The 27,930-nt window shown below is 40.5% G+C and overlaps 1 protein-coding gene across 8 annotated transcripts in view; it reads left to right on the top strand.

Moving 5' to 3' along the window:
- The window catches only part of PLD1 (phospholipase D1), a 281,147-nt gene that overhangs the window by 170,379 nt on the left and 82,838 nt on the right, over positions 1-27,930 (top strand). For all 8 annotated transcript variants that reach the window (XM_023737926.1, XM_023737927.1, XM_023737928.1 and 5 more), the window contains 4 exons: positions 3,082-3,210; positions 4,052-4,170; positions 8,880-8,993; positions 25,181-25,291. In XM_023737926.1, coding sequence (XP_023593694.1) covers positions 3,082-3,210; positions 4,052-4,170; positions 8,880-8,993; positions 25,181-25,291 — 473 coding nt within the window. The remainder of the gene's footprint in view (positions 1-3,081; positions 3,211-4,051; positions 4,171-8,879; positions 8,994-25,180; positions 25,292-27,930) is intronic.

Here is a 27,930-nt window from a genome sequence, read left to right as displayed (position 1 = left end):
ACTGTGTCAGTCCATCTCACTGAGGGTCTTCCTCTTTTTCACTGACCCTCTACTTTACCAAGCATGATGTCCTTCTCCAGGGACTAGTCCCTCCTGATAACATGTCCAAAGTATGTGAGATGAAGTCTCTCCATCCTTACTTCTAAAGAGCATTCTGGCTGTACTTCTTCCAAGGAAGATTTATTCATTCTTCTGGCAGTACATGGTATATGCAGTATTCTTCACCAACACCATAATTCGAAGGCATCAATTCTTCTTCATCAATGATTCATTGTCCAACTTTTGCATGCATATCAGGCAATTAAAAACACCATGGCTTGGGTCAGGTGCACCTTAGTCCTCAAAGTTGGGAGATAGAGATGGAAATTCTATATACAAATAAATAGATAATCAAATGCACAATATGTCAGGTGGTGATAATTATCATGGAGAACAATACAGCAGGGTAAGGTAGAGGGTCAGTGAAAACGAGGGAAACCCTCCACGAGGTGGATTGGCACAGTGGCTGCAACAGTGGGCTCAAACATATCAAAGATTGTGAAGACAGTGCAGGACTGGGCAATGTTTCTTTCTGTTACACATAAGGTTGCCATGAGTTGGAGCTCACTCAAAGGCAACAACAACAAGGGAGGAAGGGCAGGAGTTACTGTTTTGTATAGGGTGGTTGGAGAATGCTTCTCTAATGTGATTTTTTTAACAGAGACCAAAAGGAAGAGAAGGATGAGGATAAGAGGCTGTCTGAGGGGAGGACAGTTCAGGCAAGAGGAGTAGCAAGTGTAAAGGCTGTGAGGCAAGAGGGGGATTGGTGTATTCCAGGGACAGCCAGGAAGTCAACGTGGCTGTAATGAAATGGGGTGGGGGAGAATGATACAAGTGAAGTATGAGAGGTTGGCGACTGGGCTGGATTACATAAGGTCCTTCAGCCCGTTGTAAAAATTTTGGCGTTTACTCTGAGTGAGATGGGAAGTCATTGAATGGTTTTGAGCAAAGGACAAACAAGATCTGACTTACATGTTTATGGAATCGTTTTTGGAGCAGCCCAGGGAAGAGGTGATAGTGGTTTGGATCAGGTAGTCACAGTGGGGGTGGCAAATAATGACCAGGCAGGTACTGAATATATCTTGGAGGTGGAGCTGATAGCATTTGCTCATGTACTGGATATGTAATGTGAGAGAAGGCATTGACTCCCAAGTCTTTGACTCAAGAAGTTGAAATATAAAATTTGGTATTTGACCCATTATGTATCTTGTTCTTTTTCATTCCTTTTTTTCTCTTTTAACAAAGTACCATGTTTACTATAAAGACCCTACAAGTAAGCAAACAAACTTACTAGTTATTTTGGCCATTTCAGTGTTATACAGCAGGAGCAAAATAAGTCACTTGGGAGAAGTCAATAGAATTCTATTTTTAATATTATTTAATTTTGTTAGTCTTTGGTACTTGAAGACATTTTTCTTTTATAGAAAATATCAATAGCTTTTGGAAAGTTAATTATGCAGTTAGGAATAGAATATGTGTGTGGTGTATGGGTATGGTTAGCATTTAAAACTTTTGTTCTACAATATTTATTCATCATCTACTGGCTGCCAGTAGCTGTACTAGGCAGTGGGGGCACACACACCCTACTCCTGAGGAGTTTATAGACTAGTGGGGGAGGGCAGATTTATACAATTGCATCAGAGGCAGTGGCATTGGTTTATGGGACCACAGCAGTGCTAGCAACTGACTCTCCCTACAGGTATCTAGGAGATCTCTCTAGGGCAGGTGACAGCTAATGTGGCTCTTGAAAGATGGTTAGGAGACTAGGCTGAGAGGGAGGGAAGAACGTTCCAGACAGAAGGAATAACATCCCAACTTCACAGACGCCTGGCAGGCTCAGCTTTTCAAAATACAATGAGAAATGTAGTGTGTGTGGAGCCTGCAGGTGGGTGGGGGAAGACAAGAGACCAGAAAGATGGATTGGCGCCAGCTGGGGAAGAGCCTTTATGCATGCTAAGCCCCTTGGACTTGAATCTTCTGTAGACAGTAGGTGATGCTAAAAGGCTTTCAGGAGAGGAGTTTACATGTTAGAAGACAGTTCTGGGGGTGGTGTGGTGGTAAAAGGACTGGTCTAGTACTTTCACTGACTGCTATAAGCAGTACCATTTATTCATTCAGTACACATTTTTACATTCACTGTCTATCTGTTAAGTGCCTCATTGTGCCAAACACTGTATTTGTGATTTGTAGTTCTGCTAGGCTTCCTGCTTACTTGTCTGTACGGTCCACATAGTCCATAAACTTACAAAGTTTTTAACTAAAAGTATTTACCCTTAAAGTAAAATGGTCCTGGCAAAGCTTTGTGAAATGCTGCAGTAGATTGCTGCTTTTGCGCCTGTATGATCATAAGCTCTTGTCTGTCATTGTGATGTTTCTTATGGATGTCGTTTATGATTTTGGGAATATAGAATGTTAGAGCCCAAAAGATCTCAGACGTCATCTAAGCCAAACTCTTCCTTTTACACATAAGGATTTCTGGCCCCAAGAGGTGAAGTCCCCTGTCACTTAGCTAGTTAATTCCAGTGCTGGCACAGGGACTGTCTCTAAATTTGAGGTTCTTGCTTTTTGAGATGCAGAAGACAAGAATTATGTATTAGATAGATGGGCACCATATTGATTGAGGAAAGAGAAGGGGCATGACTTTCTTTCTTTTTGCCTCTGCATCTCATCCCCTGACCTGGCTTTACTGTTCTCTCATAGCCCCTCCTCACAAGGTCTGTATTCGCTGTTAACCCTGTGATCGGTTCTTCCAGTAACCTGCTAGCTGTGAGAATAAGCAGCTTAACTACCGGGAATGTTCACTTTCATCATCTAATGATGTATCTGCTTATAGCTCCAACTTTCCACTAATAATAGACTTGTGAGAGAGGTAAAACCGTCATCAGCCCACAGCTTTTGCTCAAATGGACACACACTGCCCTAGTTCTGAGTCTCAAGAAAAAAATGTTAGGATGGTTCAAGTGTTTTATAAACGAGAGTGGAGCCTCAGTCTCTGGGGCCGGCCTGATCACGGTCTCTGAGCGGGTGTTACTACATTTTCAGACACTGGCTCCGTCCGCAGCTTACAGACAGGCGTGGGGGAGCTGCAAGGGGAAACCCGATTCTGGCACGGAAAGGATTACTGCAACTTCGTCTTCAAAGACTGGGTTCAACTAGACAAACCTTTTGCAGGTGAGTATCATGCTATAGGAGCTTGGCTGCTAACCAAAAGCTCAGCAGTTTGAATCCACCAGCTGCTCCTTGGAAGCCCTATGGGGAAGTTCTACTCTGTCCTATAGGGCATCTATGAGTCAGAATCGACTCAACGGCAACAGGTTTGGGTTTTTTTTGTAGCGTGCCAATGGGTGGCTGATTATATTTTGTCTTTTACTTTTTACATCTTAAGAAGTATGCATGTGCATGATCTAATTGTCTGTTATCTTGCTTTGTTTTTGTTTTTGAACATTTGGTAAAACTTTGGAGACTGATTCAGTTATATACTCATGGACTTTTCACTGTCGTTAGAGTAAGAAAAGAACATGAATTAGAGCTTACCTGTTGGAAACACCAGGTTTCCTATAGACATATTTTTTGGGATAATTGTAATTCTTTAGGAGAGGGTAGCCTACCTTGGATCATCTTCTTTTCTGTTTATCAGCGTCCAGTGTTAGGAAGGCACATCTTTAGATTGCCATAGTGCTTCTAGGTCTAAGAGGAGATAGAGACAGCCTGCCATTATTTCAACAAGATAAAAAGAAATATAAAGTAGCTAGCCTTGATCATTTGTACCAACTCACATCTTGCCTTATCTAGTGGTTAGCTTATACTATTTGTGGAGGTGCACTGGGGAGGCAGGCTGCATTCCTCAAAGTGAGATCTCTGTTTCCCTTGCCTGTAAAGGCGTTGGTCTACCCAAGCCAAGGAATGTACAGTAGCACACACTTTTCCGAGTCTTAGTTGGGAACAGAGATGCAGGGCTTCTGTCCCCAGCACAGTTGCTAGTGACCGATCCTTGCCCGGTGCACTTGGGCAGATTTCATCAACAGGTACTCCACTCCCCGGATGCCGTGGCATGACATCGCTTCTGTGGTCCATGGGAAGGCGGCTCGTGACGTGGCGCGTCATTTCATCCAGCGCTGGAACTTCACGAAGGTACAGGGACATGATTGTCAGGATGCAGGCCACGTGAAGAGAGGCAGGCCTAGCTAGAGGAGAAACCTGGAGGGTTAGCAAGAAGGGGCTGCAGTGGCTACAGCTTTGCCACCTGCCCTGCTCGGTGCTGCTGCGTACGTGGCAGTCAGAGCACCTGGGCCTCTGGACAAAAGAGGAAGCGTTCCTGAATTTGCACACCACAGACAATCCAGAGTGCAGAGGAGCAGACCCTGCTATGAGGGCTGGCATACGATGTGGCCTTTTTAACCCTTTTAACACCCTCTTTGTCCTAAGTGCTGTGCTAGGCCCTGGGGATACAAAAATCAGTAAGATATTGAAGTTGCTCACAGACTAGGAGAGGAGCTCAGAATTTGGGGGAAGCTCAGGAAGTTCCACAGGACTCTTTATATACCTTGTTGAATTATGTAGTTTTTGTTTGTTTGTTTTTATAATTTGTTTTATTTTTGTTGTTGTTGAGAATATACACAGCGGAACATACACCAATTCAACAATTTTTACATGCACAATTTAGTGACATTGATGACATTCTTCAAGTTGTGCAACTATTCTCACCCTCCTTTTCTGAGTTGTTCCTCCCCCATTAACATAAGAATGATGTAGTTTTGATTTTCTTCAGTCGATATGTGGTCACCATGAGTCAGAATCTATTCGACAGCAGTGGTTTTGGTTTTATATACGCTGAAGGGGGCATTGGGGCTCAGTGGTAACATTTTCACCTTCCATGCAGCAGATCCGGGTTTAACTCCCAGCTAATTCACCTCATGCACAGCCACCACCCATCTGTCAGTGGAGGCTTGCTTGTTGCTATGATGCTGAACAGGTTTCGGTGGAGCTTCGGGACTAAGACAGACTAGGAAGAAAGGCCCGGTGATCTACTTCTGCAAATCCACCAATGAAAATCCTATGATCACAATGGTGTGATCCACAACCCATCATGGGGATGGTGCAGAACCAGGCAACATTTGGTTCCATTGTGCGTGGGATTGCCATGACGTGGGGGCCAACTCAATGGAAGCTAACAACAATATGTTTACCTGTTTCATTTAGTATTTGTTTTGTTAAATTGTGTCATAGATTCAGAAAGATATTACTGAAATGCCTCATGTTGATAGATGCTTTGTTGTAGGGAAGGCATGGCATGTTTATCTGGAATAGCACTCATTACATGCAGGTGGTAGAGGGAGATCTCCATGCCCTGGAGAGCTGTTGATCTTGTTAGAGTTAGGAAGAGGTTACTGAAATGTTGTTACAAGACTCACGATTTAACTGTGGTTAAGGTATGCTTTACAAGTGTAGATTTAATAAGGAATTCACCTGAACGGAAAGAGTTGGAAGGAGTACTTAGAGTTCCTTCTTTACCTTCCTATCTTAAATACCTCGTACGCATCCTTCACAGTTTGGCTCTGAGGGAGCCTCTCTTGAGAAACCTTTACTAGTTTGCCAGACATTATTCCTCTAGGCATAGTTATCCTCTCTGTTCTGTTAGCACTCTATTCATATTTATCTTATTCATCTATTCATCCATTACACAAATATTCACCAAATATCCACCATGTACCAGACACTGTGGCAGCAAGATGCAGTAGCACTTAGGACATCTTATTGAAATTATGTATTGATTTACATAAATCTAATGGGATTTATTTTCCCGTTAGACTATAAGCTTACCCAGGGCAAGGACGTCTCACTCATTTTGTCCCAGTAAGTGGTCTCTGGAGGAAGGCAGCAAGGAAGCAACCCGGTCTATCCTTGTGCCTGACGAGAGTTCTCTCTGTTGCATTACCTGATATTCCAGGTGTTTTTTTAGTTTGTGGACAATAAAGTGGGATTCGTGCTTCTCATATTCTTAACACTATTTCTGCTAATAAACTCCAGATATTATTAGCTAGCCTAAGTACTATCAATAACACATCACACTTATTTTACCAATTTTATATGTTTAAAAATAAATCCACGGGTACAAGGTTTTTTGAAGGGTACTGAAAGGGTTCTAGAAATATATAGGGGTAATAGGTGCTTAACCTTCTGAATATACTGAAAACCATTGCATTTTACACTTTAAAGGGTGGATTTTATGACATGTGAATTATATCTCAATTTTTAAAAAGTAGCATTGGAAATATTTGGGCCAAAGCTGCGTGACAAAAGTGGAGGTAGTGGCCACGGAGCAAGGCTCTGACTCCGGAAGTCCTTGGCCTCCCACTCTCCCAGCACACAGGAAGTCGCCAGCTCCTTTGTTGGCCTGGGCTTGAGTCAAAGTTCTGGTTCCAACTCCTGAGGTGTGGCCAAGGTGACCTTGTTCACCTTGCTGCATCCCAGGGGTTTGGCATAGGGACAGAGGGAAGGATCGCATCCGTCTGGGGTATCAGAGAAGGCAGACTTCACAGGGCCCAGAGGAGAAGGGCATTCCCTACCATTGGCATGCAGCCTTTTAGCTTTGTGTGGGTAGTGGAGGTCAGAGGCATGGGATGGTCACAGGCCAGGCAGAGGACATCTGGGTTTAGGAAGATCTCTGGGCGTGCCAACACAGCTGCCTTTCAGTGAAGTGCTACCACGTGCCATGTACCACAGTAGGCCCTGCACACACTCACACTCACGTGCATTCAGACACACACACTCACATGCACGCACACACATACACTAAAATAAATAAATAACACTAGCAACCTTTCCATAGGCTGAAGCTATATTATTATTTGACATTAAATATCTTACAAAATATAATCTCTGCAGCTTTGCAAATTATAAGAAAACTGTAAGTTCCCAGGGGAAAAATGTAATGCCAAAGAAAACTGTTGACAGTGGTTAAGAGTTTGGCTGCTAACCAAAATGTCGGCAGTTCGAATCCACCGGCCGCTCTTTGGAAACCCTATGGGGGCAGTTCTACTCTGTCCTATAGGGTCACTATGAATCAAAATCGACTCAACGGCAACAGGTTGTCCAGGGATTTTAAAATGTTACTTCAGAAATTATTTCAAGGGTTTTTTCAAAAATGAAAGTTTTTAATGTTTTTGGAAGTGAATAGAATTTATTATTTCACAAGCTCTAAGTTACCACTGCTTTTCGAATTACAGAACAAAGCCTGTGAAGTCAGCTTTAATATTTGATTCTGAACTGTTAAATTGATTTTTTTTTTCATTTCCCTTTCTTACATTTTTCCTTTCTTAAACTAAAAGCAAGTAGAAGCCCAGGCCCAGCTACCAATGGAATCCTTCTATACAGAAACATGTTTGAATTACTGACGATTCCCACCTCCCTCTCTCCTCTCGGATGGGATGAGCAGACTCAACATCAGCAGGGAGGCAAAATCAGCAAAAACTAATTCCACCCTAGGCAGCACTTAGACAACATATGGAGTGCTTTGCCCAGTCCTGGTGGTAAAGAATGAGAAATTGCATTTTTACTAACAGACTGGAGAGGAGATGCTTCAGGAGGACACAGTAGCCACGTTTCCGTGTTTGAAGGGTCACTCTCAGAGCCCCAAGCAGGAGAACCAGGCCAGGGAGGCTGCCTGGCTGGTAATGCACTGGCCCACCTGGGTAGGCACGTGGAGGGCAATTGTAAGGGATGTGAACCTTGCTGAAGTGAGAAACCTCAAGCTTTCAAGTCCCTTCCAACCGCACAGGGTTCTCATTGGTACAGGATTTTCAGAGGTAGTTCTGAGCAAAGCGAGCAGTTTGAGAAGGTAGAACCATTTTTTTTTTCTCCAGACTGAATTTCTTTTAGTGTGCCTTCATTATTTGTAAGGATTTGACCTAACCTTCTTAAGTATATATCATCCAGGTGTGGCTGAGTTTCCGGGAATAACCATTGTATTTATCTTAAATGATGATGAGGCATTCTTTCCCCTGATGATTTGGAAAAGGACTTAGTTTTATCAACAGCTTACAGTCTCACCTTGTTTTTCATTCATATAAGCATTATAAAATTTAGCAGAAGCCCTTCTAACAAAAATTTAGGGGGAAAGGATGAGTAAACAAAGGGACATTACTTTTAAGCTGCTAGACTAGCAAAGATAAATACTGCTAATAGTTGAGTATATAGTATTTATTATATCCTGCTCCTGGGAGGATAAATTCATACACCAGCAAGTGTTTTAAGAACTGTACAACCATTGACCCAGAAAAATTATTTCCAGATATTTAAGCAAAAGAAGTAATGCAAAAGGTAATTTATTATGACATTGCTTCTAATACTTGAAAGAAAATTAGAAACAACTGAAATGCTTGTTAATAAGAATTTATTAAACAAATGATTCATTCTTCCATACCATTTTATTATGAAGTTATTGAAAAATGATAATATAGAGCCGCACTGCTCCTGCAGCACGGTGTCTGCGACATTTACCGGTCACCTTCGGGTCGATTCTGACTTGTGGAACGTAGTAAAAACAGCAGGTTACAAAACAGTAATCTCATGTTTGCAGCTATGTATCTCTGTAACTATAGGTTATATTAACTTCCTGTATAGAAAGCAATACATGCTCATCGTGAAAGAACAAAGAAGGAAATATACGAAAAAGAAAGAAAAGAAAAAATGAATGATCTATGACCCCTTCACCTAAAAGCATTCACTGTTAACATCTGTCTTTTTCTTTTTCAAATGAACCTGAATTTCAGTCATAACACAGGGATGAAGAGAAGTGCTTTCTCATTTGAGTCATTTTTATCTGTTTTTCTTTATTTCAGATTATGAAACCAAAATATCGGTCTCTTTCGTACCCATTTCTGCTTCCAAAATCTCAAACAACGGCCCATGAGTTAAAATATCAAGTGCCTGAATCTGTATGTGCAAAAGTACAGGTAAGCCTGGCTTTTCTTTCTTACAAAGTGCTGCTGGGTAAGATTACTCATATTGGACTCAGTGTCTGTTACGTTGTCTTCAGATTTTTCATTAAAGACAACTTCTCCAAAGCAAAACTGAATGAACCTTTTACAATTTAGTAAAATCTTACACTTCCTATTTAAAATGTATTCAATTCACTTCCTTACAGAAATCGTTTATAGATGTAATTAATGCATGTCCTCAGAAAAGGCCACAGTCAAGGAAAGGCTATTCCTGTACCTCCTTCTGCAGTAGCCCTGGCAACATGATACACAGTAAACCTGGGACTGATAGTGCTTAAATACCAAGAAAGTGGCTGAAACTTAGCATCCTGGAAGCTAGTTATAGCTTAATCTAATTTTAGTTCTTAATTAACTAAGTGCCTTTTAGAGTCTCTTTTAATTGAATAGGAGCCCTGATGGTACAGTGGTTAAAGCATACAGCTGCTAACCAAAAGGCTGGTGGTTTGAACTCACCAGCTACTCCATAGGAGAAAGATGTGGTAGTCTGCTTCTGTAAAGATTTACAGTCTTGGGAACTCTATGCGGGCATTTCTATTCTGTCCTATAGAATTGCTATGAGTCAGAATCGACTCGATGGCAGTGGGTTTGGTTTTGGGGCTTAATAGAATAAGAAATTTGCTTAATAGACTCACAGAATTTTACATCATCCAACCACCTTAATTTACAAATAAGAAAAATCAAACCCAATGGGGCTATGAGACTTGTCCAGGGTAACCTAGCAACTTATTGATGGAGGTAGAACTTGAAAATCCTAGACTGAAATTCTAAACGGCTGCCTCTTCCACCTCTAGCTCAAATATCTTTGGATCATGTGGGGACAGAACTAGGATGGGCTGCCTTTGGCATTGCCTTTTGTTCAAAGTCATCACTATCAGTGTCAAAAGCATTGTTTAAGTAAAGATCAGTAGTCTGCTACTGGCATCACCAATATAGACTTATATTTCCAGACATGAATTCCAATGAATGTGATGATATAAACGAAATGTCTAATGCAGTTACTTTGTGCTATGTACAAGTAGAAGTGTATGTATAAAAAATAGAAAGGCATTTCAAACCATAGATCTAATAACAGAACAATCAAAAAGGAAACATTGCTTGAGAGAAGTACCTGTGGCAAATACTTAGTCATCCCATACCAAGGAGACAACGAATTTAAACTTAGAGGCACAAATAGCTATGCATTCATATGGAAATGGATGAATATTTTTTATGAACCTGCTTAATTTTATTGTACTTGGAGGGGAAAAAATTTCCCAAGCTCTAAGATAAAATAGGAATCTTGGTATTAGGAAATCAAAAGAATTTAAGGTTTGAGTTTGCAATAAAATTGACTTGGTGGTCAATTTATCTAAATTAGTTGATGTTAATTAAGCATTTATTGAAAATGTATTTTTTATGATCAATAAAGGATGTTTTATCCTAGTATTGCATATACATATATCTTTCACTTGCCAATGGCAGAGCTGTGACTTACATATTCTTATTCTGCCGAAGACAGATAGATACTCTGCCTGCCTGCTTTACAAAACACCTCCCTTCATTCATCTTCTGTGGATCACTGGATGTTGTCTTAGAGATGGGGCTAAATCAGATACGCTCTGCTGATATGCTCATGTGTTCATCCCCAAATATGTTCGGGTGGCCTGGACTCAGGAACCTACCAAGCCCGTTGATAAAAAGAAAGTTTACCAAGATTCACTCATTCATTTATTCAGTCAACAAACATTTGCACGGTGAAGTCATTAAAGCACACTTGGATTCTGAAGGGATGGACAGAAAGGGTGTTCTCTGCCTCTGGAAGCATATTTAGCTGGGGAGAGAAAGCTTAGTGATGTTAAAGAATTTGGTTAATAATATAGTAAATACTGGTATGAGGATTCAGACCTCAATGCTATGTGAGTTCAGCAAAAGACTGAGACAGAGCTGGTTGCCTTTTAATCATGTCAGTCCCTACATCCCAGTGTTCAAGGCTGCAAGGGAGGGAATGAATTACTCACTTTGAGGAGTCCCCATTGTTGCCAACTGAGCTGGATTTTACCATGGAGTAGGTTTGCTTTAGAGTCCCTCACTTCCATGGGCGTTTTCAAGGCCCAATACTTACCTTTTTTTTATTTTTTATTGTTGTGCTTTAGTTTACAATTCAAGTTAGTCTCTCATACAAAAATCTATACATACACTGTTAAGTGACCCTAGTTGCTCTCCCTATACTGTGACAGCGCACTCCTCCTTTCCACCCTGGATTTCCTGGGTCCATTCAACCAGCTCCTGACCCTCTCTGCCTTCTCATCTCACCTCTAGACACTAGCTGCCCATTTAATCTCATGTATCTACTTGAGCTAAGAAGCACACTCTTCACAAGTATCATTTTATGTCCCATAGACCAGTCTAATCTTTGTCTGAAGAGTTGGCCTCGGGAATGGTTTTAGTTCTGGGCTAACAGAGAGTGCCCTGGCCATGTCTTCCAGGGTCCCTCCAGTCTCAGTCAAACCATTAAGGCTGGTCTTTTTACTAGAATTTGAGTTCTGCACCCCACTTTTCTCCTGCTGCATTAGGGACTCTCTGTTGTGTTCCTTGTCAGGGTGGTCATTGGAGGTAGCTGGGCACCATCTAGTTCTTCTGGTCTCAGGCTGATGAAGTCTCTGGTTTACGTGGCCATTTCTGTCTCTTGGGTTAATACTTTCCTTGTGTCCTTGGTGTTTTTCATTCTCCTTTGCTCCAGTTGGGTTGGGACCAATTGATGCATCTTAGATGGCCACTTGCTAGCTTTTAAGACTCCAGATGCCACTCACCAAAGTAGGATGCAGAATATTTTCTTAATAAACTTTGTTATGCCAATTGACCTAGATGTCCCCTGAAAGCATGGTCCCCAGACCCCCACCCCTGCTACTCTGTCCCTCAAAGCATTTGGTTGTATTAAGGAAACTTCGTAGCTTTGGTTTAGTCCAGTTGGGCTGACTTTCCCTGTAGTGTGTATTGTCCTTCCCTTCACCTAAGATAATTCTTGTCTACTATCTAGCTAGTGAATACCCTCCTCCCTCCCTCCCCACCCTCGGAACCATCAAAGAATGTTTTCTTCTGTGTTTAAACCTTATCTTGAGTTCTTATAATAGTGGTCTCATACAATATTTGTCCTTTTGCGACTGACTAAATTCACTCCATAATACCTTCCAGATTCCTCCATGTTATAAGATATTTCACGAATTCATCGTTATTCCTTATTGTTGCACATCATTGTTCTTTATTGTTGCGTAGTGTTCTATTGTGTGAATAGACCATGATTTGTTTATCCATTCATCCGTTGATAGGCACCTAGTTTGTTTCCATCTTTTTGCTATCATGAACCGTGCTGCAATGAACATGGGTGTGCATATATCTGTTTGTGTGATGCCTCTTATTTCTCTAGGATATATTCCAAAGAGTGGGATTGCTGGATCGTATGGTACTTCTATTTCTAGCTTTTTGAGGAAGTGCCAAATTGATTTCCAAAGTGGTTGTACTATTTTACATTCACACCAACAGTGTATAAGTGTTCTAGTCTCTCCACAACCTCTCCAGCATTTATTATTTTGTGTTTTTTTGGATTAATGCTAGCCTTGTTTGGGTGAGATGGTATCTCATTGTAGTCTTGATCTGTATTTCTCTAATGGCTAATGATCGTGAGCACTTCCTCATGTGTACGTTAGCCACCTGAATGTCTTCTTTGGCAAAGCACCTGTTCATATCCTTTGCCCATTTTTTAATTGGGTTATTTGTCTTTTTGTTGCTGAGGTTTTACAGTATCCTGTAGATTTTAGAGATTAGACGCTGATCGGATTTGTTGTAGCCAAATTTTTTTTCCCAATCTGTATGTTGTCTTTTGACTCTTTTGGTGAAGTCTTTTGATGAGCAAAAGTGTTTGATTTTTAGGAGCTCCCTGTTATCTAGTTTCTCTTCTGGTGTTTGTGCATTGTTACTAATGGTTTGTATTCTGTTTATGTGCGTGGTGTGAGGTGTGGGTCTTGTTTCAGTTTTTTGCAGATGAATATCCAGTTATGCCAGCACCATTTGTTAAGGAGATTGTCTTTTCCCCAATTAACAGACTTTGGGCCTTTGTCAAATATCAGCTGCTCATAGGTGGATGAATTTACATCTGGATTCTCAATTCAGGTCCATTGGTCTATGTATCTGTTGTTGTACCAGTACCAGGCTGTTTTGACTATCATGACAGTATAATAGGTTCTAAAATCAGGTAGTGTGAGGCCTCCCACTTTGTTCTTCTTCAGTAATGTTTTATTTATTTGGAGCCTCTTCTCTTTCCATATGAAGTTGGTGATTTGTTTCTCCATATCCTTAAAAAATGCTGTTGGAATTTGGATCAGGATTGCATTGTATCTGTAGATCGCTTTGGGTAGAATTGATGTTTTCACAATGTTGAGTCTTCCTATCTATGAGCAAGGTATGTTTTTCCACTCATGCAGGTCTCTTTTGGTTTCTTGTAGTTTTCTTTGTATAAGTCTTTTATGTCTCTGGTTAGATTTATTCCTAAGTATTTTATCTTCTTGGGGGCTATTGTAAGTGGTATTGATTTGGTGATTTCCTCTTCAAATTTCTCTTTGTTAGTGTAGAGGAATCCGACTGATTTTTGTATGTTTATCTTGTATCCTGGTACTTTGCTGAAATCTTCTACTAGTTGCAGTAGTTTTCTTGTGGATTCTTTGGGGTTTTCTGTGTATAAGATTGTATCATCTGCAAATAGAGATACTTTGACTTCTTCCTTACCAATGTGGATGCCCTTTATTTCTTTTTCTAGCCAATTGCTCTGGCTAGGACTTCCAGCACAATGTTGAATAAGAGTGGTGATAAAGGGCATCCTTGTCTGGTTCCCATTCTCAAAGGGAATGCTTTCAAAGTTGCTCCATTTAGGATGATGTTGGCTGTTGGCTTTGTATAAATGCCCTTTATTATGCTGAGAAATTTCCCTTCTATTCCTATTTTGCTGAGAGTTATTATCATGAATGGGTGTTTGACTTTGTCAAATGCCTTTTCTGCATCAGTTGATAAGATCATGTGGTTCTTGTCTTTTGTTTTATTAATGTGAGGGATTACACTGATTGTTTGTCTAATGTTGAACCATCCCTGCATACCTGGTATAAATCCCACTTGATCATGGTGAATTATTTTTTTGATATGTTGTTGAATTCTGTTGGCTAGAATTTTGTTGAGGATTTTTGTGTCCATGTTCATGACAGATACTGGTCTATAATTTTCCTTTTTTGTTGTGCTTTACCTGGTTTTGGTATCAGGGTTATGCTGGCTTCATATAATGAGTTGGGAGTATTCCATTGTTTTCTATGCTCTGAAATACCTTTAGCAGTAGTGGTGTTAACCCTTCTCTGAAAGTTTGGTAGAATTCTCCAGTGAAACCATCTGGGCCAGGGCTTTTTTTCATTGGGAGTTTTTCAATTACCTTTTCAATGTCTTCTTTTGTTATAGGTTTATTTAGTTGTTCTACGTCTGTTTGTGTTAGTTTAGGTAGGTAGTGAGTTTCTAGAAATTTGTCCATTTCCTCTAGGTTTTCAAATTTGTCAGAGTACAATTTTTCATAGTATTCTGTTATGATTCTTTTAATTTCAGTTGGATCTGTTATGATATCACCCATCTCATTTCTTATATGAGTTACTTGCTTCCTCTCCTGCTTTTCTTTTGTCAGTTTGGCCAATGGTTTATTGATTTTGTTGATCTTTTCAAAGAACCAGCTTTTGGTCTTATTAACTCTTTCAATCGTTTTTCTATTCTCTGTTTCATTTAATTCTGCCGTAATTCTTATTATTTCCTTTCTTCTGGCACCGAGGGCTTCTTTTGCTGCTCTTTCTACTTGTTCCAGTTGTAGGATTAATGTTTTGATTTTGGCCCCTTCTTCTTTTTGGATGTGTACATTTATTGCTATAAACTGACCTCTGAGCGCTGCTTTTGCTATGTCCCAAAGGTTCTGGTAGGATTTGTTTTCATTCTCATTTGATTCTATGAATTTCTTTATTTCATCCTTAATTTCTTATAATTATCTTTGTATTTGTGAATTAGTATTCTTTTTCTTAAAGAGAGCCCCCAAATTTTAAAAACATTATGTTTCACAAAACCTACATCCCTAGTGGTGGCCAGGAGATGATTTTCAGAAATGCTGAAATAATTGAGCTGTGAAAATAGTGTGCCCAGCCAGGAAGTGATCTTTTTGGAGACAGGAAAGTATGAGATGACCAAAAGCTAAAAAAAAATTATCCTGCTTCACTTCTCCTTTTCTGTAATGTTCTGGCCACAGTACTGTTTCAGTTTCTTCACATTATTTACTGGCACGAAACATTATTTACCTTGTTCTAGACATTATTTTCTCAAGTTATAAAAGTATGATGCTTACAGGTCAAAAGCACTAATCTATTCCAATCTCTAGTTTTCCAGAAAACCCAGGAAGAGGCAGAGAGTTAGGGCCCTGGCTATTTGGTAGACTACGTAATTTTTGATTAGTTCATTCTCACATTTTTAAACTTTTCCCTCTCTTAGCTATCCTGTGGCAATAGCTAAGTGACTGTTACACGCTCTTGGCTGAGAAATTTAATATTCTTCCTTAGGATTATGGTTTTTTAACATAATCCAATGTTTCTCAGAGGCCACAAGCTTAATTAATTGTAAAGGAACGATATAAGGTAGTGATTAAAAGTAACTGAAGAAGAACTGATACCTTTGAATTGTGGTGTTGGCGAGGAATGCTGAATATACCACAGACTGCCAAAAGAACGAACAAATCTGTCTTGGAAGAAGTACAGCCAGAATGCTCTTTGGAAGCAAGGATGGCCAGACTTTGCTTCATCTGACATACTTTGGACATGTCATCAGGAGGGATCAGTCCCTGGAGAAGGACATCATGCTTGGTAAAGTAGAGGGTGAGCGAAAAAGAGGAAGACCCTCAATGAGACACCTTGACAGTGACTGTAACAATGGGCTCAAGCATAACAGCGATTGTGAGGATAGTGCAGGGCTGGGCAGTGTTTCACTCTATTATACATAGGGTCGCTGTGAGTTGAAACCAACTTGATGACACCTAACAATGACAACAACAGTGACTGAGAGACAGATTCTAGAGTCAGACTGTTCAAATCCTAGCTTTCTACGTACTAGCTATGTAACCTTGGCAAAGCTACTTAACCTCCCTGTACATATTTCCATTCATTTATGAAACAGGAGTAATAATAGTATCTGTATTAGAAAAGTATACATTGTTTGTTTTATATTAGTATTAGCCACAACCTTGAAGCTTTCCCTAGTGTTCCCAGGTTTTGCAACAAAGAAATTGATGTTTCTTTGGATGGTCACTAAGCTGGTTCTGGGTACAAAATCTTTATGCCATGTATCTATTGAAATGGAGAGAAAGAGCATTTGATATAATAAAGCAAATGGTAGATAAAATTCATGTTATTCTTTCTACTGCCAAAAGGGAACCAATTATTTAATTTTTTAATTAAATTATTAGATATTGCGTATATTGCCAATAATTCCACAACAACCATGATTCAGAACTATTTCAGCAGAATGGCACAGCCCATCAAGAAGAGTGGAGCTATGTGAGGTGAAATGGAGGCCTGCCCCCACCAGCACTAAATTCTGCTTCTGAAAAAGTCATCCAGACCTGAGCGCTGACTTCAGCAGCTTCCATGGACGCTTTTAGAATAGTCTTGGGTGTTTCCCTCAGTGCTGAGCATTCACAGAAAGCCTGCCAAGAGTGCTCAGAGAAGGCTTAGAGGAGAAAAGCATGGGGATGGGGAAAGGAGAGAGGGAGAAGAGGTAGTTCTGACTCTGTTATGCACAGAGTATGTAAAAGAACTTGTTTTCGTTTTTTCTTTAAACAGAATGAACTAGGCTCCCGAATGCCATCATTGCCTTTTATATACGTAACTAAGACAGAAGGTACTTCACATCTCTATCATGATTAAAGGAGCCTGGGTGGCACAAGCAGTTTGCAATCAGTTGCTAACCCAGAAGTTGGCCGTTCAAACCCACCCAGGGGCTCCACGGGAGTAAAGACCTGGCAATCTGCTTCCAAAACGATTACAGCCAAGAAAACCCTGCGGAGCAGTTCTGCTCTGTAACACACATGGGGTTGCCTTGAGTTGGGGCCAACTCAATGGCAGCAAACAATTATGATTAAAAAAAAAAAAAAAAAAGCCCGATGCCCTGTTAAGATCAGTGTAGAATCAATACATGGGAATAATCCTTTTTATTAAGTTGGGCAGCTTTCGGTAGATGCTACACCTTAAACAGTCATTGCTGAGAAACTCTTCCTGTATGGAGGGAAATAACTCCATTGGCATCTTATCTTCAATCTCTTTGTCTATACAAAAAAATAAATACAGCTACTCCTAACTTATCGACTATCTCATTATTCAACATTTCGCATTTACAACAATAGTGAAAAATCTACCACCCAACTGTTTGGCACATTAATGAGGCTGCGTGCATGGCAGCAATGGCTGCAGAGTGTCCTCTCTCTCGGGAAGGGTCTCCAGGTGGCCTCCAGGAAGCTGGGCTGTGCTGCCCCTCCCTCTCTGCTCCCTCCTGCCTATGGAGGCACCACGCCTAGCTGCCACATGGGGCCAGCTTCCTCCATGGCCACCGCCTTTGGTCAGGTGTACAGGCAACAGCGAGCCAGCGGGCACCTGTTCTGGGTTCCCAGCTCCTATGCGGCCTGAGGCCCTGCAGCTCAAATTGCTGTGGGATGGGAAGGGAGGAAAGAAAGAAGTAAAGGAGGGGGTGTTTGGAATAAATGCTTGCCAGTTTAATGACATCCCAAAGTGAGCCAAACTGGGCCTGAAGCCTCCATCTCAGTGGGACCAGATGCATGGCCAGTCTCCCAACGCCCTGTCAGGAAGCCCCAAACCTCGGTGACTTGCCAGGCTAGGAGGGCAGAGCAGGCTCCAGGACCGTGAACGCAGGGCTTGTGGGGGTGGGAGTGGAGTCCTGGAGGTAGCTCCTGGAGGGAAGCTCTGTCCGAGCACAGGAGGAAGGTGAAGTGGTTAAGCCATGGCCCTCCAGTCACACAGCCTGGCTTTAGCCAGCTTCGTCTCCTCCAGGCCTCCTTCTCTGCAGAGGAATAATCCATAACTGGACTCATCACAGTGAAGAGCACATCAGTAAATCTTAGCTGTTATTATTTCTCTGACCATATTTTCTAAATAAAAAAATTGGACCAATGAATGGTCTGAAAATTAGAAAAAAAAAATCCTCCATTTTTGCATAAGATAGATTTTCACATACCAACCTGGTCTTTGGAACCTAACCATGTTAGTAAGTGAGGAATGGGTGTAAATAAAAGAAAATTTACATGCAAGTGTGAATGACATCCAAATTTTACTACTGGGTAAACTTGATTCCCACCCTGGGAATAAATGTCCAAATGATACTCCAAAAGATCTACATCAATGTCAATTCCAAAGGACAGCAAGTGTTTTGTATTAAAGACTGGTGTTATAGAATAAAGTGAGTAGACGGAGGTGAAAGGAAGCTTACTTTACTCATTTCTAAGGAAGTTACTTAATACAGGAGTTATTTTTCATTTAGGGAGCAGGTTTTCATGCAGTAACACTTACGTGAGTGCTCCTGTGAGTCTTGGCTGGCTGAAGCGGCTACGAACAGGAGCACTTACTCTGTGTCTGACCCTGTGCTAAGCTTTTTGTAGATTATCTCATTTAATAGTCACAAGTCTATGAGCTGTACTCTAGTCGTTGTTGTTAGGTGTCATCAAGTCAGCCCCTGACTCATGTCGACCCCATGCTCAATGGAACAAAACACTGCCTGGTCCTGTGCATCCCCATGATTGGTTATAGATTGGACCATTGTGATCCACAGGGTTTTCATTGGTTGATTTTCAGAAGTAGGTGGCCAGGCCTTTCTTCCTAGTCTGTTGTAGTCTGGAAGCTTTGCTGAAACCTGTTCAGCATCATAGTCACATGCAAGCCTCCACTGACAGACCAGTGGTGACTGTGCATGAGGCGCATTGGCTAGAAATCAAACCTGGGTCTCCCACATGGAAGGTGAAAATTCTACCTTTGAACCACCGCTGCCCCTATGTACTCCTGTTCCATTGCCATCGAGTCGAATTCCAACTCATAGCGACCCTATAAGACAAAGTAGAACTGCCCCATAGGGTGTCCAAGGCTGTAATCTTTGGAAGCAGACTGCCACATCTTTCTCCAGCTGAGTGGCTGGTAGGTTTGAACTGTTGACCTTTCGGTTAGCAGCCTAGCACTTAACCACTGCACCACCAGGGACCCTTATGTACTCCTCTTAGGTACCCAATTTTCACAGATGAGGAAACTAAAACTTTGAGAGTTTAACTTACTAGGTTAAAGTAACACAACTGGTAAGTGGTGGGATGAGACTCGATTCTAAGCTCTCTGACTCCAGAGCCTAAGCTCATAGCTATTAAGCATGGAGATTTTTTCTAGTAAGACCTGGGATGGTTGTAACCACCAAGGCTGTAGGAAAGGCAAAGCTGCTTGGCATGTTTGCCTTTTGGTATCATCTTCTGTTGCCATAGCCCCAAATCCATTCCTAATTCTCCTCTTGCTTCTTTCTGGCTCCCTCCCTAGAACCCCCAACTATACCCTAAAAAAAAAAAACAAAAAAACAACAACAACAAAAAAAAAACCTTCTCTCATGTAAGTCCCAGTCTTCAAAAATTATCTTTTCTTCCTCTCCGTTAGCTTCAGAATTAACTTTTCCCTTTTGTTCCGGCAGAAGGATTATCTGTTTGAATAATTGCACACTATGATGTGAATGACTGACATTCGACTATAGAGAGGAAATAACCTGATAGTATGAGACAGGGTGGTGAAATGAGTTCTTTTCTGTGGCCTTTTGCCTTGGTTCTTTGGAAAAACAACTTGAGGGAGATTTTTCCCCTAATCTCTGAGGAGTTACCTTTGCCCTAGTTTTCTACCCCAGAGGGTTTGTTACTTTTGTCCAGGTTGATTGACATTTCCTGGGTAAACTGTAAACAATTTGGCTTGATTCCTTTTGTCTGATCCTGGGCTGTAGCCTGCCCCGTGATTGGTATGCAATTTGCAGGGATTGGTCAATATACTATGCAAATGAAGTGTCTGTGGCCTACTAAGAGGGGATTGGTCTGTTTGTGGCCCCTGCTGGGAGGGGCCATGCCTTGAAATTGACCAGAAACAAACAAACAGAAAAAACACATTGCCATTGAGTTGATACAGACTCATAGCGACCCTATAGGACAGAGTAGAACTCTACCCCATAGGGTTTCCAAGGAGTGGCTAGTGGATTCAAACTGCCAGTCTTTTGGTTAGCAGCTGTGGCTCTTAACCACTGTGCCACCAAGTTGTGTATATATGCAGCCGACCCTACATAGGTTTTTCAGACAGAAAGAAGCAGAAGGAGGAAAGAAGAAAGAGAGAGAAGCAGAGAGAGGAGGCAAGGAACCTCCTAAAAGAGCTGTAATGTGGGTCAAGGGCTGCAATATTGAAAACAGCAAGAGTCCCAGAAGGGTCTCAGTGGCAGAGCTGGCAGCAACAGGCCTGGAAGGGGCCCTGTGCAGAGTCAGTGATTGACTTGGAGACTCTGGGAAATGAAAAGGAATTACAATGTGGGCTAGGCCCAGAGACAGAAAGGGTCACATAAACCAGAGACTTCATCAGCCTGAGACCAGAAGAACTAGATGATGCCCGGCTACCACCAGTGACCACCCTGACAGGAAACACAACAGAGAGTCCCTGATGGAGCAGGAGAAAAGTGGGGTGCAGAATTCAAATTCTAGTAAAAAGACCAGCCTTAATGGTTTGACTGAGACTGGAGGAACCCCAGAAAGCATGGCCTCCGGACTCTGTCAACCTAGAACTAAAACCATTCCCGAGGCCAACTCTTCAAAGATTAGACTGGACTACGGGACGTAAAATGATACTCGTGACGAGTGTGCTTCTTAGCTCAAGTAGATACATGAGATTAAATGGGCAGCTCCTGTCCAGAGGTGAGATGAGAAGGCAGAGAGGGTCAGGAGATGGTGGAATGGACACTAGAAAACAAGGGTGGAAAGGAGGAGTGTGCTGTCACAGTACAGGGAGAGCAATTAGGGTCACATAACAATGTATGTATTAATTTTTGTATGAGAGACTGTTTGAATTGTAAACTTTCACTTAAGGACAACAATAAAATAAATTAAAAATGTGGGCTGGGTTTATAGGGAATAAAAGCATTAGTATCAAAGAAAGAAAAGAAACTTGGAATAAATACTCAGAAAGTTCTGAAAGTTTTTCTTCAAGAAGAAATTTCTGTTAGTCTATAAATTTGACTTGGGCCCATAATATGTAAGGAGATTAGGGTTTGTGGCTAAGGAAAAGGCTATCTTTTAAGTTAAATAAAAATAGGACATAGTGCAAAGGAAAATGATGGGCTCTAGTCACAATTTTGAGGCTAAAACATAAAATCAGAAATACGCCTTTTTTATATACTTTGAAATTGTGTATTCGAACGTGAGGTTTGAAAAGTGTGGGTTATTTTGATTCCCAGTACACTTGGGGCAATAAGATAAATCATGTTTCTGTGTGTGTAAGGAGCAGTTTGAGGCTTGTCCAAATGACACTGGTTTAAAACAGAAATGTAAGACAAGTAGGTCAGATCAGTTAAGAAAAAAAGAAGAGAGTAGATCTTAAATTTAAAACAAAAGGAGGTCAATTAAAATGTGCTTGACTTATTTGACTGTTTACAAAACTTTCTAGACCATCAAGCATTTAAGGCAGTAGAGTTGATTTTATGCATAACCTCACGGGTCCGTGATTCGGGAGAAGATGTAGCACAAGAAGAAAATTCATATTTTCAGTCTACCTTGTGGTGATTGGCAGATTTTAAGCTAATTAGAATAATGGTCAATGAATAATAAAACCAACTGACTTTTTCCTGTGTTGCTTGAAAGCTATGTTTCAAGTTTAAACAAAAATGAGGACTTTTTTTTTTAATTAGATGAGTTTTCGTTTTGAGGAACCAGCATAGGTTTGGACTCAGACAATGGAATAGATAAATGCTGAGCCCTTTAGGGGGTCGACAACTTCCCATATTGTATGGCTTTAGAGGCATCTGGGTGACCTCACTTTGCTGATGCTCCCCCACAGGCTGATACACAGAGTTCTTCTTTTGGTTTACGAATTTACCTCTTTTAAACATTTAAATACCTCTGGGAAGGAAAACATTTTCCATTAACCTTCAAAGGGAAGATGGCAAGTATGTGACCTTCATGCTTTCCCTTCCTGGCAGCCACACTTAATCAACCTTGGATTTCCTTTTCAGTGGGCCCAGTTTCTAGAACTCTCTTTAGCATAGCTGTCCACAAAACTTTGAATCGATTAGACTTGACTTGCAAATCGAAACCTTCTTGACGCTCCTGACTTATATCTTATGTGAATGAGTTTATTAAATCCTTGAATGAGAACAAGGTGAAGGGTGAGAAAGGAAAGAAAGTATAAGGTTTTTGGACTTGAGGGGAAGACTACAAAGTTGCCACCAAGGGATGGTATATAAAACTTGTCTATCACATTTTACAGAGTTAGAAGTACCATATATTGAATATCTACTATGTGCCACATACCATTCTTAGCACTTTGTGTTCCGTATGCCATTTTTTCCTTTGAGGCAGCATCAGGGCTGTGTGTGTGTGTGTGTGTGTGTGTGTGTGTGTGTGAGAGAGAGAGAGAGAGATAGAGAGAGAGATAAAGAGAGAGAAATCTCAATTTTCAGTCAAGGAAACTGTGCCTTCATGATTATTAATGACTTGTTCAAGGCATAAGAGCTAGGAAGCACACAGCTATTAGACAGATCTAACTGAAGAGTTCACACCTTTCTAGTATACTCTGTAATTTTATACTGTTTCTAGAATTATGTGGAATTAGGTCAGGATATATGGCATAAGAGTCTTCTCAAGGCAGCCTGCATATTCAGAGCCATGCTCCTTAGGAACACAGTTCAACACTGATTTAAGTGGACTAAAAATTGAAACTTCTATTTGTTTAACTTTTGTTATTTCCACCTAATGAGCAGTAATGCAGTCCTTGGAGATGATTTAAATCAAGATATTTTTCCCACGTGTGAATTGTATTTAAATTTCCCTTATGAGTTTTCTTCTGAGATGTTCGGCTATTCATATTCACATTTAAATTTTCTAATTTCATTGCACACATTCATCTGATAAAACTAAATAAAATGCTTTGAAGGGAGCTAGTTTATATTGAATCCTCAAATTAAATAAAGAAATCACGTTATTGACAGTGGCACAATTGTTGGTTTTTAGTGAGTATTTGACTTTAATTTAGTAGTCTTAGAAATACTACTTTTAAAGTTATTGATTGTGGCAAGAGTTTTACCAGACTAAATTGATTATACATGAATCACTGGGTATACATCTAATAATTATGGGACCATTCTTCTCAATTTATTTTCAATTTCATTTGACCGTTTAATGGATTGTTTCAACTTTCATTTAAAATCAGGAATAACAAATCTATTTTTATGGTGATTTTTCTATGATGTCATGCTATTGCTTAAGGAAAGTCAATTAATAAGTATTGAGGGCCTACTATATGTACAACATTGTGTGTGTTAGAATACTAGTTATAATACTGAAAAAATAAAACCAATGGTTTCTTATTGTTGAAAAATCCTTCCATGTCATCTAGACCATCCTGTAGTGCATTCCACAGTCTCCTCTGACATGTCTTTGATGTGATCTGCCACAGTACAAATGTGTCTTCTAAAGCTCTTCCTAGTAAAAACATTTCTATACCACTTACTAGGTCCCAGGCCTCCTTCTACATACTTTATATTAATTCATTTAATCCTCACTACAACCCTATAAAGTCAATACTATTATTATCACCATTTTATAGTTGAGAAATATTAGGCACAACAAGGATAAGAAACGTGACCAACAGCCCATAACTGATTGAGCCAGGCTTTGAACCAGGCAGTCCATCTCTGTGTAGGTGTGTTTAACCACTATGCTCAGGTGTCTGAACTAGAAGCTCTTGCTGTAATCCAAGCAGGAGCAAGTGAGTATCTGAAGAGACAAAGGCACTAGTGGTGAGAAATAGGCAAATCCAATAAATCCTCAAAAGAATAAAGAGAATTAGGTAAGAGATTAGATGTGGAATCTGCAGAGAAGGGGCATGCCAAAGAACCTCCAGTGGTGCGTAACTTTGAAGGTTGAAAAAGTTATGGTATGCCACTGGCCAGTAGGATATTTGAGATAGGGAATGGTTTGGGGAAAGCAGTCATGATGTCAACTTTGACCTGTTTATTCTGAGATGATGATGTAAACTCCAAATTGGTTGATATGATACACAGATGTGATGAAATGGCATAACAGACAGTATGGCATGGTGGAAAACATAGGATCCTGAATGAGAAGACCCAAATTCAAGCTCTGGTGCTGACACTCAGTGACACTATGCAAGTTTCTTCACCTCTCTGGGCCTTAGTTTTCTTACCTGTGAGAGACTTTCTATTATAGTCACCACTTCTCAGCAAAGTTGAATCTCTGAGAGTTGAGTGACATGCTAAGGTCCAGCGGCTAATTAAAGGCAAGAGTAGATGCCTAAATGAAGTTATTTTTCTTTTACAGCATATTAATCTGAACAATATCTATTGGGGGGGAAAGGAAATAATCAGATTATGAAGTCATAGCTAGGGTTACCATACTTTATGGTCCAACTGGGACACTTCTGAGAATGAAAATGGGCACTGCTAATAAATACAAGAACAACAAACAGGCATTCTGCTGTAACTGTGGGACCATCATGGAAAAGAGTACCAGTGGTCCCCCTAGTCATAGCATCAGAAGAGGTACTTCCGAAATACTCAATTTTGAATGAAAGTAATCCTGGGTAGAAAAGAGTGTATTCATGGTGTGATTTCCAGCTTGCTTCCTTCCTTATGGATTATGTCTGAAGCCAGTTCCTCACCCCACCTGCTCTCCCTCTCATGTGTCTGCCCACACATTACACTCAAGCCACTGTAATCATTCAATGTAGAAGAATAGAAGATTGACTTCAATATGTCTGTTGTCATCTCCATTGTCTTATGTTTGCTTATTTCTGATTCCTGCCTTGTAGTTGCTCCGCTCTTCTGCTGATTGGTCTGCGGGTATAAAGTACCATGAAGAGTCCATCCACACTGCTTATGTAAATGTGATAGAGAACAGCAAGCACTATATCTACATAGAAGTAAGTCCTGTTCGTGTAAACTAGAGTATGAGAATCCGTCTTCCCATAAATATCATACAGAGACTGCTGGGTCCCTGAACCCAGGGTCTGCCATATTGATATGTGTATGTTGACATATGAATAGTACTGAAGAAGGCCTCATGTCACCTGAATTTCTACCTCCCCCATATGCCTGAAATTCCCTCTAGCATTTTCATTAGCTCAAAACTGCATTCGGTAACCCCCACATCCTTGTTATGAAAAGGCATCAACTTGCTGTAATATTGTTAGCCAGAAATACACCAACATGGATGCACATGTCTTGATTTGGTTTGGGTTGGAGGGTTTAAGTGTGAGGCATGTACTGCTTCAGGGGAGCCCACACCGGGGCAAATTGCTAAAAATAGAGGTGACTGGATGCCACTGGTCAGGTGTGTGGGAGCAGGGAGCATACAGGGAAAGGAACATGGAAAAGGGAGATGTGAGGATATTGAAGGCAGGCACTGCCTTCAATCCTGTGTGAACTTCTATTCATTATAAAACATTTTCAGACCCTGGAGTTTGTGTTCAAAGTATAGAAGAAAATCTGGGAAAACCGAGTCTAGTTTGTAACTTTAATTACATCTCCCAGTAGATATAAAAATATTTCAGAGAATTTAGAAAACTCTGAGAAAATAAAAGTCTTAATAATGGAAAAAACACGTTAGAGCACATCTCCCCTCATTCTTTTCTTGCCCACTGAATCAAAAAAAAAATATATGGGGGGAGATGGGTTAGCTGGGAAAAAAACAAACATTCTAGCCCTGTTTTCCTTCCCTTTGTGTTCTGGCAATCTGCCCTCCATGCAGTGACAATTCGTTAAAGCCAAGTAAGAAAGAATTAGAGCTTTGTTTATTTTGCAGGGCTGGCAACAGAGAAGGCTGATTAGAAATATTAGCAGGCTAAATACTATGCAAGGAACCCTGGTGGCATTAACAGTTAAGTGTTTGGCTGCTACCCTAAAAATTAGCAGTTTGAACCCATCCAACAGCTCCAAAGGAGAAAGACCTGGCAGTCTGCTCCCATAAAAATCACAGCCTAGAAAACCTTATGGGGCAGTTCTTCTCTGTCACAAGGGTGGCTATGAGTCATTATCAACTCAAAGGCACCTAACAACAACAAATGCAATATTGTGTCCTGGATTGGATCATGCAACAGAAAAAAGACTTTAGTGGAAAAATTCCTAGGCCCCAAATAAAGTCTGGAGTTTAGTAACACTAAAATGACTAGTTTTAACAATCGTACCATAGTAATGTAACAGCTGGCTCGTCTATGACCCAGAATCATTTTGCTTCATCTCTTTTTAGTAGTATTCATGTCAACTTTTCAATGATGCCACAGTGTTAAATGAGGTCATCAATGCCACGTAGATAGACATGGTTGTAGACCTGGTTGACACTGCTTGGGCCCAGGCAAGCGGTCAGCAGTCACTGTGCTCCTCCCAAAAAAGGCAGAAGTAAAGGACATGACATGTGGCTAGTGTGTGTTTACAGCTGCTAAGATTCTTTGTAAGCTTCTATGTAAGCTTCTTGGTAATTTGGATTCAGAAAAACAAATATGGTTTGGTTGCCACTGCTGAGTTTTTGATTGTTTATTGCCCTAAGGGAAACTCAGATGCGTTTCTGCACAATGTCTTCCTGTGAGTTTGTCTTCTGGAGACATTTTACAGATTTATGCACTTCAGTGTAAAAAATTTCATAGTCGTGAAAATGATACGTTGCAAAGGGATGATAATCATATTTTGAGATACTGTTTATGTATCTCTTTACCTTGAGTTGATTAGCAAAGGTTATTTTGTGATGATTATCTTTATAAATTACTGGTCTATTACAACATTCTGTGTAAATAGAACACATAATATTTGTAATTTTTGTAACTAATTTTTAACATTCCTTTATGGAGCAACTAAATCTTTTATACAGCTTTGATGATAATATCAAATCCTGATTTTCTAGTAACGGTTTTAAAGAATGTTTTATAGCTACATGAATAGCAGAAGTAATTAGAGGAAAAAAAGGAACAAAAATAGTTCATTTTTCATTTTATTGGTTTATTTATATATACCCAACATACTTACAAAAATGATTTGAGGCTACTTAAAATAGAAGTTCCACCCCCCGTCTGTCAGTTTGTTGTACTATGGTGGCTTGTGTGTTTCTATGATACTGGAAGTTATACCACCAGTATTTAAATGCCAGCAGGGTCACTCAGGTTGGGCAGGTTTCAGTAGAGCTTCCAGACTAAGACAGACTAGGAAGAAAGGCCTGGCAATCTGTTTCAAAAAAATCAGCCAATAAAACCCTATGGATCGCAACAGAACAGTGTCCAACTCACTAGCTCTGGACACATCAACAGTAGGGATCATTTGCTAGAAGAGGACATCATATTTGATGAAGTAGAGGGTCAGTGAGGGCATGGTAGATGCTCGATGTGATGGATTGCAACAGTAGCCTCAAGGAAGGACTCAAACATGCTGGTGATTGTGGGATGATGCAGGACTGGGCAACATTTTGTTCTGTTGTACATAAGGTTGCCAGGAGTCAGAGTCAACTCAATGGCAGTTGACAACAACAACAAAATAGAAGTTCAGAGATAATAAGAGATCCAAACAAATGAGACAA

This window comes from Trichechus manatus, unplaced genomic scaffold (assembly GCF_000243295.1).
Source record: "Trichechus manatus latirostris isolate Lorelei unplaced genomic scaffold, TriManLat1.0 scaffold00110, whole genome shotgun sequence".
In the NCBI taxonomy this organism is placed as follows: Eukaryota; Metazoa; Chordata; class Mammalia; order Sirenia; family Trichechidae; genus Trichechus; species Trichechus manatus.
This window is presented reverse-complemented; position numbering and strand designations above follow the sequence as displayed.